Source organism: Schistocerca nitens, chromosome 5, assembly GCF_023898315.1.
Source record: "Schistocerca nitens isolate TAMUIC-IGC-003100 chromosome 5, iqSchNite1.1, whole genome shotgun sequence".
Taxonomy (NCBI): domain Eukaryota; kingdom Metazoa; phylum Arthropoda; class Insecta; order Orthoptera; family Acrididae; genus Schistocerca; species Schistocerca nitens.
In genome coordinates, this window is record NC_064618.1 from 456,144,775 (window position 1) to 456,162,518 (window position 17,744).

At 40.2% G+C, this 17,744-nt stretch overlaps 1 protein-coding gene across 2 annotated transcripts in view; it reads left to right on the forward strand.

Annotated features, from left to right (window-relative positions):
• LOC126259697 (syntaxin-12-like) overlaps positions 1-17,744 on the forward strand; it is a 64,432-nt gene that overhangs the window by 20,050 nt on the left and 26,638 nt on the right. For both annotated transcript variants that reach the window (XM_049956663.1, XM_049956662.1), the window contains exon 5: positions 11,130-11,280. In XM_049956663.1, coding sequence (XP_049812620.1) covers positions 11,130-11,280 — 151 coding nt within the window. The remainder of the gene's footprint in view (positions 1-11,129; positions 11,281-17,744) is intronic.

Sequence of the window (17,744 nt, forward strand, 5' to 3'; positions counted from 1 at the left end):
CAAAGGGAAACATGATGAATATCAGCTGGGTCGAGTGGGAGATGCATTTTAAAGGCTTGCTGACATAAGACAGGACAGAGTAAAAGGAAATAAAGTGAGAGATACGGGAGAATGTGGAGGATGAAGAGGTAAGAAAATAACTAGGAAAGCAGTTCAGAAGGTGGCTACACATCTGAAAATTGGGAAATCACCAGTGCCTAGAAATGTACTGTTAGAGTTCATGAGGTATATCCCAAGCATTCTGTATGAATATTGAAGCAAGTTAAGCTGAAGAGCCAAAGAAACTGGTACACCTGCCTAATATCATGTAGTGCCCCTGCGAGCATGCAGAAGTACTGCAACATGATGTGGCATGGACTTGACTGTCTGAAGTAGTGCTGGAGGGAATTGACAACATGAATCCTGTAGGGCTGTCCATAAATACGGCGGTGATCTTTTCTGAACAGCTTGTTGCAAGACATTCCAGATATGCTCAATAATGTTCAGGTCTGGGGAGTTTGGTGGGCAGCAGAAGTGTTTAAACCCAGAAGAGTGTTCCTGGAGCCACTCTGTAGCAATTCTGGACATGTGGGGTGTCGCATTGCCCTGTTGGATTGGCCCAAGTCAGTTGGAATGCACAATGGGCATGAATGGATGCAGATCAGACAGGGTGCTTATGTATGTGTCACGTGGAAGAGTCCTCTCTAGATGTATCGGGGGTCCCAAATCACTCCAACTCCATATGCCCCACACGATTACAGAGCCTCCTCCAGCTTGAACAGTCCCCTGCTGACATGCAGGGTCTGTGGATTCATGTAGTTGTCTCCAAATCCATACACGTCCATCCACGCTATACAATTTGAAACAAGACTCGTCTGACCAGGCAACATGTTTCCTGTAATCAATAGCCCAAATTTGGTGTTGATGGGCCGAGGTGAGGCGTAAAGCATTGTTTTGTGCAGTCATCAAGGGTACACGAGTGGACCTTTGGCTCCAAAAGCCCATTTCAATGATGTTTTGTTGAATGGTTTGCATGGTAACACTTGTTGATGGCCCAGCAATCTGCAGCAATTTGCAGAAGGGTTGCACTTCTGTCCCCTGGAATGATTCTCTTGGTCCTGTTCTTGCAGGATCTTTTTTCAACCACAGCAATGTCGAAGATCTGATGTTTTACTGGACTCCTGGTTTCATGGTACACTCGTAAAATGGTCATTCAGGAAAATCCGCACCTAATTGCTACTTCCGAGATGTTGTGTCCCATCGCTCGTGTGGAGACCGTAACACCATGTTCAAACTCGCTTAAATCTTGATAACCTGCCATTGTAGCAGCAGTAACCAATCTAACAACTGCGCGAGACACTTGGTGTCTTATATAGGCATTGCTGACTGCAGCACCGTATTCTGCCTGTTTACATATCTCTCTCTTTGAATACGCATACCTATACCAGTTTTTTTGGAGCTTCAGTGTATTTTATAAATGTATGTGGTATTGAGGGGGAGGGGGGAGGGAATTCAAGCAGAGTGGAACTTACCATATTGAAGCCCCTTATATAAAAGAAAAGTAGCAACAAAGTTTGTTGCACCAAATCATGAATGGAGAAGTTTGTAAATGAAGTGGAAGAACAAAATGGTTTCAGAACAGGCTGGTGGTTTGTAGGTAACATCATTACCTGAATACAGATCATGGAGAAGTGACTGGAAAGGAATTTAAGCAGTTATTCGGTTCTCACCCATCTTGAGAAAGCACATGACACAATGCCACTAAAGCTGTTGTTCAAAGTTGTGTGGTCAGGGGAACTGCCAAAAATTTATGTAAGAAGCATCATCAACTTCTACAAGTCAGCAGAATGTATCAATAAAGTGGGGAAAGAAATTTCTAGAGAGGCCCTCAGAATAACCAAAGGACTGAAGCAAGGCTGCTGTCTGTCTTCCACTCTCTTGTTAAAGATGTGCAGAAGGCACTGGATCTGTGGTGTAGAAAGTGCAAGATTGAGTTAGAGAACTACACTTTCTTATACTGATGATCAGGTCATTATAGAGGATGATGATAAAAATACCAGACGTATCTTATTCACTTAGGAAGTTGTTGGAAGAGTATAAAAGTGGGGTTTGAAAATTAGTTTTGAGAAGACAGATGTTTATATTGGGGAGAAAGGGAAGTAACTTGGATGATGACGTCTTATTAAATTGTGTAAAGAGTTAAAGTACCTGGGTAACATCATATCACATGGTGGAAGATGTGACAGAGATATCTAACAATGGATGGGTCAGGAAAGAGTGGCTATCCAAAAATTAAATCCAGTAGTTGGGTCCTCAAAAATGAGTTTAGATGTTAAAATGCGTTTATACAAATTGTCCATGGAATCAATAGCAAGCTATGGTAGTGAGTCCTGGGAACTCAAAGAAAGAAATAGAGAGACTTAGAGCTTTAGAAGTGGACCACTTCAGAAAATCATGTAGAATTTCTCAACATGATTATGTAAGAAATGAGGACATAAGAAAAAGGAGACATTCATAGTGTTGTGGCTAGAGCAGAAGACAGACAGCTATGATGGTCTGGGCATTTCAAAATAATGGATGAAGACAATGTCCAAGAGAGTATTTTCATGGCAACCTCCTGAAGGGAGAAGAAGAGGAAGACCATGGAAAGTGTGGCTAAGTGGTATCTGAGGAGCGGTGGAGAGAAGAGGAATAGAAGAGGATGAGGAAGAAAGACGAAATCTTGATGTTTGAAGAGAGAGAGATGGGATGTGGTGTCAGCTGTAGGACTCCCACAACAAGAATAATTTGCACTATGTTAGGTATCTTGATAACATTGTGAAGGGCTGGAGATCCATTATAGTAGATCTATGTGACTGTGAAGGGTGGATGCCATGAGTGTTGGTAATATGCCCTAACTACTGTATTTGCACCAGAAAAAGGAACACCTATCTCTGTTACACTCCAGGCTGGTATCTTTAAGTTCTTGGAAAAGACGCTAAAGATTTGCCAAATGTTAGTGGGAGTACATCCTGAAAACCACAATGTCATCCAGTTAATTGATGCAGGACGGTACAGTTGCAGTAAGCTGTTCCAAGAAACTTCGGAATATCTCTGGTGGCAGCTGAAAGGCAGTTGTTGAATGTGAAACAACCCCATATGGACATTTATGACAAAGTGTATGGACTGGGCTTCTAATGGCAATTGCAGGCAAGCACCTTGTAAATCAGTCTTAGAAAAGAACCAATTGGCACCTAATTTGTCAGGCCTCGGGAACGGAAAGGAATCTACTGCCATCTCTGGATTAAAATCTACACAATGATGCAACCTGCCTGATTGTTTTTTTTAACAATCACAATGAGTTATGCCCATTCACTTACAGAAACAGGGGTAATCACCCCACCATCTTGCTATTCTTGCACTTCAGTCACCATTTTATCATGCATTGCGTGAGGAATAGGCTTAGCCCATGAAATCTGAGTCTTACATTGTCTTTCAGTGTGTAATGTGGGCCACTAAACTGTCTGCTTCACCTGCATATTCCTGAAATAAGCAGCCATATCTCTTATTTAGTTTCCTGACACTATCACGGGGAACAGAAGAGCTCATTTGTGGGACATTATTCTGAATATGGAGTCTAAACATATCAACGGAGTCTATGCCAACAGTATTTGTACTGTCACATGAATCTGGACTGATGTGAACCATATTTGACACACAAACTCTATACCCTGAGAAGACCAACAGAGTGTGATTTATAACACTCTAGCTTCAGTATTTGCCAAGTGCAAGGATTTTTTTTCCAGCCCCTGCCATACAGGCAGCCCAGCATGACAGATGTGTTGCAGAGCAGCCTGCATATTAGGGGCAGGAGACAGTTTTCCAGCCTCCAATGTGTAGGCTGCCCAGTACAACAGGCTTATTGTGTTGGAATAGTATCGGCCTGCTTGGCACGGCAGCCAGCATGCCATGGCAGGAAAGATTTCCAAGCCTTTGACATATAGGCTGTGCTGCCCAAGAGGTAGGTTGTGGGAGTAGTGCCAACCTGCTTTGCCAAGGTGTTTCCCAGGGGGTACACATGTGCATACGTCTGTCTGTTGAGGAATGTGACATAAGTGGTGGTATCCAACTGCAGTCAAACACTGTCATTAGCAATCTGCACATTTACAAAAAATTTGACTGTCTTTGACTGTCTTGCTTCCCACAGAAAGAATATTTTGATTCCTGGCAAGGGCACTCATTACATTCATATGTAATGACGCACTGTGGACAAGACCTAACAGTGCATCCTGTTGCAGTAGCATGCTGACTGCATGGCTAACAATGATGAGAACTGCTCCTGGCTTGCCACATTGTATTGGGGTGCTGCAGACATAGATGGGTACCATTACACTTAATGGCAGAAATAGCCAGATTGTTCAAATCTACCTCTTCACTGTCAAAAGTATCATGCAGCTCTAGGATTTTAAGCACTTTTTCTTGGCTAGGATCTGGCAAGTTTAGAAAGTCTGCTCGAATTCTAGCATCCAACACATTTTGCATGATGGAATCTTGTGACATAGCATCACCTGAAGACTGTCAAAAAGTACTGCATCAGGCCACTAAGCTGTGCTGTCCTCTATCAGTGTGACTGGTGCAGTTGCTTCCGCATATGGAAAAACTTGTATCTAACAATACCATAAGAATTTGTGCCTCAAAATAGGCATTAATCTTATCCACTAGCCATTCATAGTCAGTTTACAAATGAGAATCTAAGAAATGCTTGGAATGCAAGTGATACACATTGATATCTGCAGTTTAGAGAAAATTTACTATACAATCTGTACCTGTAACATTGTGCACAACAAAGTGTGCCTTCAGTTGTGCATGGTACTTGGACCATCTTCCTGTTGACTGTCAAATTCTCTGAATTTGTATGCTGACATTGACATTGCTTGTTGAGATACTGTTACTGTACATTGGAGTTGAACCAGTTGAGATAACTGGAGTAACTGTTACCTCCGCTGCCCCTGTAACTGTAATATCTGAGTTAGTTCTGGTGTCCGGTTAACCATGAGGACCAGTGGCCACAACCACATGTTAACAGAACCAGACAGTGACCCAATCGCCCTCCACAGTCCCTTCAAAAGTAAGCAGCTCACACACACCATCATATAAGTCCATGGAAACTGTTCATTGTCAGACAGTATGGCAGGACTTACTGAAATTCTGTGTGGATGGAAAGTACCTCATTGTCAGCTTTTGTATCCTAGGATTTGTCTGCAATGGGGAAGGAACTGTGAAGCAAACAGGATAACACACATGGAACACACGTTGATATTTATTACTCTAGCTAGAATGCTTTCCTCAGTGTTGTGGCAGCAACAAGATGCATTAACTACTTTAGTCATAATGATGCGGCTCATACCACACTAAAGCCCAATCTATAATTCTCATTAGCAGTCAAAGTCCAGGAAATCATAACTAGAAACACAGGAAATGGGTAGTACATGAATTGACAAAGCTGGCTCAAGATCTAAAACAAGACTGAGACCAGGCACTTGGTGATATATATAAATAGCTGTGCAGAGATGCCACTGCGCTTGTTTCATGGAGGCATTTCCCTGGCCTCAGCTTTCCGTTGGATGCAGGTGTGCTATTCAGCTGGTGTCTGGTGATCCATATGGCACTTGCTAGTGCCAGCTGTTGAGTCTCAGTGTGGGTTGCTAGATGTTGTGTGTGTAACAGAGGACAACACCACAGTTAGCAATCATTTCTTCCATTTTTTCCATGATTCAGCTTTCTTTCACATGCTTATGCCTTTTGTAAACCCTTGTTTTATTCCAAGCAGTCTCACGAAAACCAGTATTTAACATTTATAAAACTTGGGAGCATTTTATTCTGTTGTTATAGCAAAATTTAAAAAAAATTCTCTGATCAATTTTTATAAAAAGCAAATGTAACCATTTGGCAACTGACAACAGACTAAATATCCAGTATGGCTAGCACTGTACAAACACTTATCAAACAATGGAAAATCTAGGATGGAACATAACAATATTATGAAAAGGAAAGTTGCTACTCACCATATAGTGGAGATGCTGAATCGCAGATAGGCACAATAAAAAGATTGTCGCAAATTAGCTTTCAGACAGTATGGCCTTTGTCAAAGCAACTGAAGCCAGCCACAGGCTGCAGGTTCTCTCTCTCTCTCTCTCTCTCTCTCTCTCTCTCTCTCTCTCTCTCTCTCTCTCTCTCTCTGTGTGCGTGTGTGCGTGTGTGCGTGTGCGTGTGTGTGTGTGTGTGTGTGTGTGTGTGTGTGTGGCCGAAAGCTAATTTGTGACAATCTTTTTTTCTGCGACTCAGCGTCTATGCTGTATGGTGAGTAGCACGTTTCCTTTTCATAATATTGTTACTGTACAAATACTTTTCAGCCATGTTTCATAATACAACAATGAAACATATCATGCGAATCAGACTAGTACAACAACTGAAATCAGAAATTTCCTGTTACTTTTTGTACTCTCCCTGTATTTGTCATGTAGAAAGATTGCAAAATCTATCAAAAAGCTGACAGGTTTACTTGAAATAGTGTTGACCATCTCATTATAATGAGTGAATAAGAAATGTATGAAACTTAAAGAACATGTATTACAACAGTGTATGATCCTTAATTTTATGAATGTTTGTCTACAGTTTCAAGCATGTTCTTGTTTAGTTTTAATATTTTAACAATTTTATTTCCATACACAATCACTTTCATGTTTTCACAACTGACCGGTTATGATCATCAGTGGTCTCCTTCAGAACCGTGCACATCAAGCAGCATGCTATGCCATCTTATGTATGCATTGTCATATATAGAGGATATAATAATAATAAAAAAGTGTTCAGACGACAAAGAAAAGAAACATAAAAAATAATCCAGAAAACAACTTCTAGAAATAAAAGAAACTTTCACCAAAAACAGTACTAGAAATTTTGTACCAAACTTTTGAACATGTAATGGCACCAAGCCTTTCTTACAAAGAGGAAAATGGTGAAAAATAGGATTAAAGAAGAGGTTCCATAAATACCAGAAAATATTGAGACCACTAATCAAGTTGTGGAGACTTCATTACAGCAGATGTATTGAAATGGTCAGAAACAAAGATTAGAGTGACCTACACTTACTTTTTGACAACATTTGGAAAACAAAGTTCCAGAAGAATGGAAATAGCATTAATCCACATGCTATGTAAAAAAAGGAGACAAACGAAATGTCAGCAATTACAGGGCAGTGTAACTTCTGCCAGTGGCAGAATGATATTCTCAAAAATTCTCTTTAATAGGATGGAAGAAACTTCAAACACTGGGAGAATATCAGGGCAGTTTTTGAAAGGGAAGATCCTGCACACAACAGATTTTCAACTTAAAAGCAATAATTCAATGCAAAACTTTAACCAGCAAATCTGTAGAAGTATCATTTATTTATTTAAAAAAAACATTTAATTTGATGTGCAGAAAAACAGTAAATAAATCATTAGAGAATTTGAATTTAAAGCAAACTTAATTCATGAAACCCTGTTGTTGTTGTGGTCTTCAGTCCTGAGACTGGTTTGATGCAGCTCTCCATGCTACTCTATCCTGTGCAAGCTTCTTCATCTCTCAGTACCTACTGCAACCTACATCCTTCTGAATCTGCTTAGTGTATTGATCTCTTGGTCTCCCTCTACGATTTTTACCCTCCACGCTGCCCTCCAATGCTAAATTTGTGATCCCTTGATGCCTCAAAACATGTCCTACCAACCAATCCCTTCTTCTAGTCAAGTTGTGCCACAAACTTCTCTTCTCCCCAATCCTATTCAATACCTCCTCATTAGTTACGTGATCGACCCACCTTATCTTCAGCATTCTTCTGTAGCACCACATTTGGAAAGCTTCTATTCTCTTCTTTTCCAAACTGGTTATCGTCCATGTTTCACTTCCATACATGGCTACACTCCATACAAATACTTTCAGAAACGACTTCCTGACACTTAAATCTATACTTGATGTTAACAAATTTCTCTTCTTCAGAAACGATTTCCTTGCCATTGCCAGTCTACATTTTATATCCTCTCTACTTCTACCATCATCAGTTATTTTACTCCCTAAATAGCAAAACTCCTTTACTACTTTAAGTGTCTCATTTCCTAATCTAATCCCCTCAGCATCACCCGATTTAATTTGACTACATTCCATTATCCTCGTTTTGCTTTTGTTGATGTTCATCTTATATCCTCCTCTCAAGACACTGTCCATTCCGTTCAACTGCTCTTCCAAGTCCTTTGCTGTCTCTGACAGAATTACAATGTCATCGGCGAACCTCGAAGTTTTTACTTCTTCTCCATGAATTTTAATATCTACTCCGAATTTTTCTTTTGTTTCCTTTACTGCTTGCTCAATATACAGATTGAATAACATCGGGGAGAGGCTACAACCCTGTCTCACTCCTTTCCCCACCACTGCTTCCCTTTCATGCCCCTCGACTCTTATAACTGTCATTTGGTTTCTGTACAAATTGTAAATAGCCTTTCGCTCCCTGTATTTTACCCCTGCCACCTTCAGAATTTGAAAGAGAGTATTCCAGTTAATGTTGTCAAAAGCTTTCTCTTAGTCTACAAATGCTAGAAACATAGGTTTGCCTTTTCTTAATCTTTCTTCTAAGATAAGTCGTAAGATTAGTATTGCCTCACGTGTTCCAACATTTCTACGGAATCCAAACTGATCTTCCCCGAGGTCCGCTTCTACCAGTTTTTCCATTCGTCTGTAAAGAATTCGCGTTAGTATTTTGCAGCTGTGACTTATTAAACTGATAGTTCGGTAATTTTCACATCTGTCAACACCTGCTTTCTTTGGTAGTGGAATTATGATATTCTTCTTGGTCTGAGGGTATTTCGCCTGTCTAATACATCTTGCTCACCAGATGGTAGAGTTTTGTCAGGACTGGCTCTCCCAAGGCCATCAGTAGTTCTAATGGAATGTTGTCTACTCCCGGGGCCTTGTTTCGACTCAGGTCTTTCAGTGCTCTGTCAAACTCTTCACGCAGTATCTTATCTCCCATTTCATCTTCATCTACATCCTCTTCCATTTCCATAATATTGTCCTCAAGTACATCGCCCTTGTATAAACCCTCTATATACTCCTTCCACCTTTCTGCCTTCCCTTCTTTGCTTAGAACTGGGTTGCCATCTGAGCTCTTGATATTCATACAAGTGGTTTTCTTCTCTCCAAAGGTCTCTTTAATTTTCCTGTAGGCAGTATCTATCTTACCCCTAGTGAGACAAGCCTCTACATCCTTACATTTGTCCTCTAGCCATCCCTGCTTAGCCATTTTGCACTTTCTGTCGATCTCATTTTTGAGACGTTTGTATTCCCTTTTGCCTGCTTCATTTACTGCATTTTTATATTTTCTCCTTTCATCAATTAAATTCAATATTTCTTCTGTTACCCAAGGATTTCTATTAGCCCTCGTCTTTTTACCTACTTGATCCTCTGCTGCCTTCACTACTTCATCCCTCAGAGCTACCCATTCTTCTTCTACTGTATTTCTTTCCCCCATTCCTGTCAATTGTTCCCTTATGCTCTCCCTGTAACTCTCTACAACCTCTGGTTCTTTCAGTTTATCCAGGTCCCATCTCCTTAAATTCCCACCTTTTTGCAGTTTCTTCAGTTTCAATCTGCAGTTCATAACCAATAGATTGTGGTCAGAATCCACATCTGCCCCTGGAAATGTCTTACAATTTAAAACCTGGTTCCTAAATCTCTGTCTTACCATTATATAATCTATCTGATACCTATTAGTATCTCCAGGATTCTTCCAGGTATACAACCTTCTTTTATGATTCTTGAACCAAGTGTTAGCTATGATTAAGTTATGCTCTGCGCAAAATTCTACCAGGCGGCTTCCCCTTTCATTTCTTAGGCCCAATCCATATTCACCTACTATGTTTCCTTCTCTCCCTTTTCCTACTGACGAATTCCAGTCACCCATGACTATTAAATTTTCGTCTCCCTTCACTACCTGAATAATTTCTTTTATCTCGTCATACATTTCATCAATTTCTTCATCATCTGCAGAGCTAGTTGGCATATAAACTTGTAATACTGTAGTAGGCATATGCTTTGTGTCTATCTTGGCCACAATAATGCGTTCACTATGCTGTTTGTAGTAGCTAACCCGCACTCCTATTTTTTTATTCATTATTAAACCTACTCCTGCATTACCCCTATTTGATTTTGTATTTATAACCCTGTAATCACCTGACCAAAAGTCTTGTTCCTCCTGCCACCGAACTTCACTAATTTCCACTATATCTAACTTTAACCTATCCATTTCCCCTTTTTAAATTTTCTAACCTACCTGCCCGATTAAGGGATCTGACATTCCACGCTCCGATCCGTAGAATGCCAGTTTTCTTTCTCCTGATAACGACGTCCTCTTAAGTAGTCCCCGCCCGGAGATCCGAATGGGGGACTATTTTACCTCCAGAATATTTTACCCAAGAGGACGCCATCATCATTTAATCATACAGTAAAGCTTCATGTCCTCGGGAAAAATTATGGCTGTAGTTTCCCCTTGCTTTCAGCCGTTCGCAGTACCAGCACAGCAAGGCCATTTTGGTTAATGTTACAAGGCCAGATCAGTCAATCATCCAGACTGTTGCCCCTGCAACTACTGAAAAGGCTGCTGCCCCTCTTCAGGAACCACATGTTTGTCTGGCCTCTCAACAGATACCCCTCCGTTGTGGTTGCACCTACGGTACGGCCATCTGTATCGCTGAGGCACGCAAGCCTCCCCACCAACGGCAAGGTCCATGGTTCATGGGGGAAGCATGAAACCCTAACAAATACAATATCTAAAGTTAAGGTTGTGGAAGACGTATCTCAACCATTTGAAATAAATGAAAAAAATGGCATTAGACTAGGGGATGGTTTATCACCTCCATTGTTTAACTGCACTTCAGAAAAAAAGTTAGGAACTGGAATTTGGTGCTAAAAAAAATCACAAAATTGAATCAATAATTCTGTTTCCTCTCCCCCACCCTCTCTTTTTTATCTCTGTTTCCAATTACCTCAATTGACATCTTTATGCCATTATTATTTCAGTAAAAGAATTTCTGTAAGTGCTGTCTAACATTTTGTTGCTGCTTTTTCATTTTACACTACAGAGGCAATGGAAGATGCAAAAGGAACGCCTGTCAGATGAATTCACTACAGCTCTTAACAAGTTTCAAGAAACACAGAGAACTGCTGCTCAAAAGGAAAAGGAGCAGGTGCAGAGGGTTCGTGCGAATTCTGGTCTTGCAGATCCATTTGGAGGTAAGCTGTTCAGATGAATGCAATTTATATTTTGTGGCAGATTTTGTAACAGTTGAAAAATATATTCTGAAAGAAGTATGTTCCTAACTAAAATAATTTAGTTAAAGGTATCATGATGACTATATCATCTCAGTGGCAGCTATTAGGCTGGAGTTGAGTCAAACATTGTACTAGTGTTTTTTCTACAGGGGGGAAGGGGGGGGGGGATTGGCCTACATTGTGGGAGAATATGACAATTCATTGGTGTAGATCAGCACCGGCCTTGGCGTGCCAAAAGTCGCGTGTGCAGGCCAAGGCTCGGCCTGTCACTTGGCTGTGCTCGGTCCTTCTTGGAAGTACCTGAAACAGCATGACATTTCATTTACCATTACAGTGCAGCATTTTTCGCTCAGCACAACACCCTAAGTTCGGCAGAATAATGCTGTCAGCACTGTTTAACCTTCGCTATTTGTTCGCGATATGAAGGATATTCGCTGGTCCAGTGGCTGTTTGCCCAAAAAGAGGCAGTCTAGCGATCTATGATCACAATCTTTGTAATGAATGGTATTGACAGAAGAGAAGAATGAGCATTCTCAATTTGCATAAGCAGCAGGTATTGCTTATTTTCTGTAAAACAACATTCCACTATTATGCAGAAAGAATTTAAAGTAGTAGTTGACAGTGTACATCGAAAAGCCCTTTCTACCAAACTTGCAGGCCTGAAGCATGTGAAGAAACTGGTGGTACATGTAGTAAAATTTCTGAAGTCACATGCTTTATTCTATTGTCAGTTGCAACGGTTTTTGACAAACTGAATGAAGAGCATTGCGACTTCATATTTTACTGCAAAGTATGTTGGTTAAGTCAAGGGGCATGCCTGGAATAAGGTTTTGATTTACAGCTCACCATTTTTGACTTAAGGAAAAAGGAGTGTAGGAACAAAAATTAGAACATCCAAAGTAAATTGCAGAATCACATTTTAAGTGGACTTTACTACAGACTGCCCATGGTAAGATGGGGAAGAGTTTCAAAAGAAAATCACGTTGTAGAAGGGTCACATCCTGTCAAAGATAGTCCAGTTCCATATGCTCACTGGTGTTAAAGAAAATGTGAGGGTTTAAGAATGCCTTGTGGCCTTGAAAGAATCACAAGGATAGTTTTTCAATGATTTTGAGGATACTGTCAATCTTACATCTGTTTCCGAGCCTGTTTGCCATGTCAGTTGAAACTGCCACTGTGCATACACAGATGTAACTGACTGATCTGCAAGATAATTCCAATTTTAATGACAAATATTTTTACTTTAGAACTGTCCAGGTCGCCTACATTGTTTTCCTCAGGTAGTTTCTAAGTATCTGCAATGAGGCTGAAAAAGTTGATTGTGTGAAAGACCTGTTTTTGCTTATGAAACGAAATCAGTCATGATTACATGGCAACTTGAATGTGAAAGTCTGTAAAATTGTCTGTCTCTATCTGCATGCCAACAGTTTGTACCAGATAAAAATTATATCTTCAGCGAGCCAAATTTAATTAAATAATACTGAACATTTGTTTTGTTTGTGACCTATGTTGTTGAGAAATGTAAAATATAAAACAAAGTACTATGCAGTCCATCTCCACTGTCGTTTAAATGCTGCACCTTTGCAGTTTTCCCCTCTTTCCCCTGCTTTTGCTCGGAAATGGTGGGGGAAATGTGAAATGAGGCTGATCGCTTTAGTACTCATGACCAGCCAAGGCCTACAAATACTCAAAATAACTTGAGGACCTGAGTGTACAAAATGATGCTCCACAGCAGGTTATGAATTGTTCAGCCCTTGACTGGAAATGCTGTAGGCATCAATAGCTCTGGCTGTTGAGAATACACTGCAAGTGAATGAGGGCCTGAATGAACACAGAAACACTAGGAAGTTGCAGACCAACAACAGCAAGTGAGAGAGTACACGGTGAAACAGCACATGAATGAACCTCCTGAAGTGCACAGAAGAGAGAACATTGCCAAGAACTTGCATCTGCTGAGAAACATGAACACGAATTGATGAGGAATGTCTACCAAAATCTAGGCATATATGCAATTGAACACAGATACTGAATCCAGGAATTGATAGTCTATATTTGGTATATGGGGACATGCTTGCACTTTAGTAAGGCATGAACAGTCCATGTCAAGTACACAGTTGGGCACACTTACACTGTAGTAGTATTTGAATACAGTACAATAACACGAATAGGCTGTCCTATTAAGATTAACGAACACACAAGGAAATTCAGTTGGGTAGAAAAATATGTGAACAGTTGAGAAAGAAGGAAACCCTGCTCCAGCAAAACAAGAACAGTGAAACACATGTGAAGAGGGCCCTCATTGTCCTTGTGTTTTTTAGGCACCACCACCCTCGGGATAGGGGCTGGCCATAACTGCATCATTTGGGTGGAATGTGACATAACACAGTATCATCAGGGTCAGTGTGGCAGAGGGGAGATGGCCAGGTGACAGACGAGACCAGGTGCTTGCACTGCAGCCAACAAAACATGAGTAGGCATTGAAGTGGGGGAATCTTGAGCAGGCACTATACTGAGAGCCCTTGTGACTATTCTTGTCATGCATATTGTGAAACCATTATCCTTGTCAGCAATTGTAGTATGGCAGACAAGGGAAGAGCACTATTTCACAAAACCATTATCATCATCGCCATTTGAAATATTCTTGGCCAAGTACTGAGGTAGTGATTGAGATGCATGCATTGGAATAACAACAGTTTATTGACCATAAACTAACTCAGTACGGCTTTAGAGGATGGAGATCCACACATGAGAAAAACTGAAATATCCTTCTGTGATGATCATGGAGAGTGCCCACTCTGATGAATCTACGAATGTCAGTAGTCGGGATGTGTTGGGAAGTGCTGTGGATGTGTATTGACATGGACGCACAAGGCTGTGAGCACTTTGGCAATCGAGGAGCAGGTCTAGTAAAGCAGCTCCTATTGGAGTGGCAGACAAGTGTACAGTGACTGTGATCCAGGCAAAGTGGAACCTTTTGGAGGGACTGATTGGCATCCAGTGGCTTTAATCCCAGAGAAGGAGCAAGTCGGTTCTGGGTAGCAGCAGCAGGCATTGCGGTCCGGTGCTTAGGCTCGAGGGTGTACGGCAGTTGGCCTGGAGCCTGCTGTTGAACTGCCTGCCAGGGGGTGGAGTGGTGACCCAAATAAGTCAGCAGAGGAAAACACGTGGACAGTGATAGCATGGACGCAAATAGGTGCTCGCACTTTTTACTGCAATCTACATGTCGTGTATTGGCAAGGCTAGTGCTTCCAGATGCTGTGATTGCTGCAGAAGGCTTGGTGGTAAATGCTCAGTGACCTTTCTGTTGAGAAACAACCTCCTGAGGTAAGGCAGGGGCCATACCTGGCCCATGAAGCATATCTGCAATTGTGGTGGTAGAGTTTGCAGGGGCCAGGCCTTGCATGTACTAAATTTTGTTGTCCAAAGATAGTTGTAAGTAGATGTCACGTATCAGACACACCCTTAAAACAGGCAAACTTGAGCACAATTTACAACTCCCACATTATTTGTGAATTCATAACATTCAACACTTGAGCTTTGTCTGGTGTCTACCAACTACCAGTCCATAGCAAAACCAAAGAAACTTTGTTTCCTCCAGAGTCAGCTCATTTTAGTTCAGTAATTGTTAGTGACAATTACAATAAAAAAATTACTTGAGATGTAAAACTACACTCAAATCCAAGCAAATGGTATTCATCTTTGGTATTTTAAATTGACTAAGAACTGCAGTAATCGTAGACCATAGTGAAAAACTGTTAAAAAAGTCTAATGCAACATCTTAAGAGCATGCCATTTCATTGCTAAGGCTGTGATCAAACTGGAACCATGTATTTTGTTTAGTAACACTGTCAGAACTCTCCTTTTTATTTTATGTTGATCTTCAACAGGATTTATAGTATTTTTGAGTTTTTTTTATCGATTTTTTAGACTGCAGAGGAAGAAATTTGGAGACTTTGTTGCAGAGGCAAAAATATCTTCATTTTATTTTGGTCAATTTTTTCCTCCTCAATTTAAAAGAAAACTCTTATAACAGTATGTAACTACCTGGCAGCCATTTAATTATATATGCTCTGGTTATTGTGTATTCCTGTTCCAAGAACCTTATTAAACATACGACTGGCAAAGTTATGTGCAGCTATGAATTCATGTGGACACAGTCTAATCACCCTGCAATTTGAATGAAATTTTAATCTGTTGTTTCCTATACTCATGAAATGTAATTAGAAATGTTGAATGTATTTGAGATTTGTATTGTTACATTAAAAATTTTAAAGCTAAACTTCATACAACAACGATCATCCCCAAAAGATTTGTGTGATTGAAAATAGGCAGATGTCTAGGTGGGGGACTTTAAAAAAAGGTGCTGAATAATATTACAGTTTATCTGTCTGCTATATTTCTTGAAGTATCAACAGGCATTTTAATCTGTGAAGCTTCTAGTATCATATCCTCATTCTAGATGGATCAGAGTTCATAAAAGCCCAAAATTTTAATTTAGAAAAACATTTTTTAGGTATATCCACTGCAGAACAATCACTAACCTGAAGATTGTTATTCTTTGACATTTGTGTAAAATTGATCATGAGACAAATACATGAAAATCTGTTGGTGAAACCTCCTAAAAGCAGCAAAAATATATTTAATGAATGTGAATGGTGAAAGGCGAAGGAAAAACCACAACAGTCCTGATCAATGAGGCACAGTTAAGTAACCTTGGCACATCTGTAAACAGGGCACTTTTTTCGTGCATAGATTCTTCTTCCAGTAAAAGGTCTCCATAATCTAGGGTGCTTCTGGTGTCTGGATTTTTATACTTTATCATATATTGTGAAGAGGGTAGCAACCAGTTTACTCAGTGATTTAGTCACTATTTTAAGCGACAATGAGACAAATGTGGTAAGTGTTTCAAGATTTGATGTCCTGTCTAATTCTGTACCTAAGCTGTTGTGTAGGGAATGTTAATATGTAACATGTTCTCTGGGTGGCTGCCTACCGTAATTTCTCCTCTTCTCCCCCCCCCCCTCCCCCCTTTCTTTTCCATTGAGCAGCCAGTCACAACACCCATGTTCAATAACCATTTATTTATTATTACTTTTTGTATTATTGCAATAATGGAAATTTCTGCATGAAATAATGACATAAAATAAGGGAAATGCAACCACTTAGCTATAGAGGACTGGTACATGGCACACAGAAACATGTAATAGAAAACAGCTAACACTAGCTTTTGAACTCTTGCTCTTTTTCTAGTAAATGTGTGCTTTTGAGTCTCAAGTGTGATTGTGTATGTGTGTAAGAGCAGGAGCCCGAAAGCTAGTGTCAGCTGTTGTCAGCTGTTGTCTATTACATGTTTCTGTGCACAACGCACCAGCCCTCTATAGGTAAGTGGTTGTCTTTCCCTTATTTTATGCATTTATCTTATCAGAATATTGTAATTTAATTTGTAGGTAACAGTGCTTCTTTGTGTTTGTGTTGATTTGTAAATGAAAGTGAAAGAGACTAGTGAAAGAGAATAGATGAGAGTTCATTTAGTAGGTTTATCCTGTTTAATGCAATTATTTTAAAAAATGTTTGCCTCATAATTTTTTTGCAAGGGTAGTTGTGATCTCCTTTACTTGCTGCAATAGCAATATCAAAAATATTTCAATTTATGGCCTCAGCAGTTCACAAATAGTCTCCTGTGCTGTATTCTCCTATATTCATGATGCTTTTTCTGTCTGCACTCACTAACTAGTTACAGAGGAGTACTTTTCCTTACAACTCCAAATTGCTTCAGTATAGAGCAGCTAAAGACACAGATGCAAGGTGAGTCCTCTGCACACACCCGCCACATTCTGTTCTACACCTGTCACAGATACTTCCTATCTCGTAAAGTGGCAGGACTGTCTGTGAAAGCACCTTTGTCATATACCATTCAGCCTACAAATATGACACAGCCTTTTACGTGGCCATCCTTCTTGCTAAATGATAAAAATCACCTGGTCTCAGTTGCAGGTCACCAATTTAAAATGCACTGTGGAGATCAGTAAGACTTTGGTGGTAACCAGAGGAGACAGAGAAGGGAAAGGACAAATCAGTGTGGAAGGACAGTAAATTGAAATTGTGCCAACTTTAAACATTTAAGAAGTGAGATAATGCAGAATGTAAGGATACAGGTAAAAATTAGCAAAAGGGAACAAGAATGGATTGCATTTTACCAGCATGTTTAGGTGCTTAGTCTTGGGAAGAGAGGTGCTAATGAAGTGTAAGAAAGTGCTTTACAAGACATATTTTACACCCATGTTGAAATAAGCAGTGTAGACCTGGACACAACAAGAAGAGAGAAGAGTAGAATCCAAGTCACTGAAATGAAATTCCTAAGAATTGTGTTTGGGAAAATGAGGAGAGACAGAGTGAGAAACTAAGGTGTTGGGAAGGAAACCGGA